The 2,011-nt window shown below is 44.5% G+C and overlaps 1 protein-coding gene across 1 annotated transcript; it reads left to right on the forward strand.

Annotated features, from left to right (window-relative positions):
- Positions 1 to 631: 631 nt before the first annotated feature.
- On the forward strand, positions 632 to 1,603 carry LOC149015715 (uncharacterized). Its single transcript, XM_089156580.1, has one exon. It carries the CDS (start codon positions 632 to 634, stop codon positions 1,601 to 1,603), a length of 972 nt encoding a protein of 323 aa, XP_089012706.1.
- Positions 1,604 to 2,011: the final 408 nt, after the last annotated feature.

Raw genomic sequence — 2,011 nt, forward strand, 5'->3', positions numbered from 1 at the left:
CATATTAGCTACTATCAACAAACAATGATGGTGGCTGGAAACTCTGACGAGATCCTCTGCCGAGTTTTTGCTATTTCCTTGACCCAGGGCGGCACAAAAGTGGTTCTCAAACCTTCCTTCGGGAAGAATCAACGGTTTCGAGAACCTCGCTCGTAAGTTTATCGGACGTTTCCAGAGTGGTATCCAGATCAAGAAAACGGAGGAGACACTCTTTACTATCAAGCAAGGAAGGAATGAATCAATCCGGGAATACCTGAAGAGATTCAATAAAGTTACTATGGAAATAGGTTACTTGGATGATCAAGTGGCAAAAACAGCCCTCTTTACAGGGTTAACCAACCGAAAGCTGCTGGAGTATTTACTTCAGGACATGTCGACCACTTATGCTGAATTAGTACAACAATGCCAAAAACAAGCGGAGGTGGTAGAGATACTTGATGCCCGACAAGGAGATGGTACACAACAAGAAGAACCTAAGGCAGCAACCAAATAAACAAAAGTCCCCGAAAGAAGTCAGAAGCAGAAGCAGCCTGATCGAGATCGGGCTAGAAAGCCACGTTCGACCTGGAGAAGGCGATCTCCAGACCAAGACGAGTACACACCATTAAATACTCCTCGGTTGGAGATACTAATGCAGATAAAGAATCAAGATATTTTAAGATGGCCATCCAAGATTGTTACAAAGACAGGAGAAAAGAACATGGAGAAATACTGCCGCTTCCACAAAGACTACGGACACTACACCAATGATTGTAGGCACCTCAAGGCGGATATCGAAAGGCTAATCAATCAGGGACATCTCACAAACTTTCTGAAAGTCAGGGAGGATGAAAAGAGAACGACCAATGAAAAAAGGGGTCGTTCGCCAAGCAGGGAACATCGAGTCGAAGCGCCAAAGTCTAAAAAAGGAAAGGAAGTGGTGGGACCTAGCAGGTCCCCAATTCTTACAATATTTGGGGGACCCGGACCTAAATCCTTACGAAAGTTGAAAGCAAAATCGAAATTCGTGGGATCGAGAGAAGCTCAGAAAAGAAAGAAAATGGAAGAAGTACCTATCACTTTCAGTGAAGAGGACGAGCGAGGCGTTTGCATGCCTCATGACGATGCGATTGTCATCAAAGTAGAAGTTGGACGAAGAGAGGTGCACAGGGTCCTGGTTGACACAGGATCTTCGGTTGATCTCTTATCTTATGAAGCTTTTGAGAAGCTGAATCTCGAAGAAGGGCTGATGAAACCATCCTCGACGCATCTCTATAGATTTGCTAGTTCATCTGCCATAGCCAAAGGATCAGTTCAATTGGATCTCTCAGTAGGAAATTTCCCAAAAGAATCAACCATTCAAGCAAATTTCTTGGTGGTTCAGGATCTTCCCGCTTATAACATGATCTTGGGGAGACCCTCGTTAACAAAGTTGGGCGTTGTGGTCTCGCCAAAACATATGAAGATAAAGTTTCCCACTGACACTGGAATCGGGCAAGTAATTTCAGATCAGAGACTCTCCCGACAGTGTTATGTGGCATACCTCAAAGACAAGGTAGGACCTGAAAAAGCCACGGCCTTACCTATTGAGGTAAGGGATGATCGAGACCAAGACACCATGTAGAGGCCCGAACCCGTGGAGAGATTGGAATGTATATACTTGCAACCAGGAGATGAAGTGAAGTTTACTCATATCGGATCCGAACAACTTGAGCCCTTCAAAGAAGAAAACATAGATGTGTTCACTTGGTCAAGAAATGACATGCCAGGAATTGATTGAGCTGTGGCCGAACACAGGCTATGGATTAATCCTAACTTCAAGCCTGTAATCCAGAGAAGATGAAACTTCTCGATTGAGAAGCACAAAGCTATCAGAGGGGAGGTCGAAAAGATGGAGAAGTCTGGTTTTATTGAGCCCATTAAGTGTCCAACATGGTTGGCCAACATGGTAATGGTAAAGAAGTCCAACGGAAAATGGAGAATGTGTACTGACTACACAGACTCAACAAAGCTTGCCCGAAGGACTGTTATC

The sequence above is a fragment of the Hakea prostrata genome, chromosome 5 (assembly GCF_041222555.1).
Source record: "Hakea prostrata isolate BN-2017 chromosome 5, UWA_Hpros_2, whole genome shotgun sequence".
NCBI lineage: Eukaryota > Viridiplantae > Streptophyta > Magnoliopsida > Proteales > Proteaceae > Hakea > Hakea prostrata.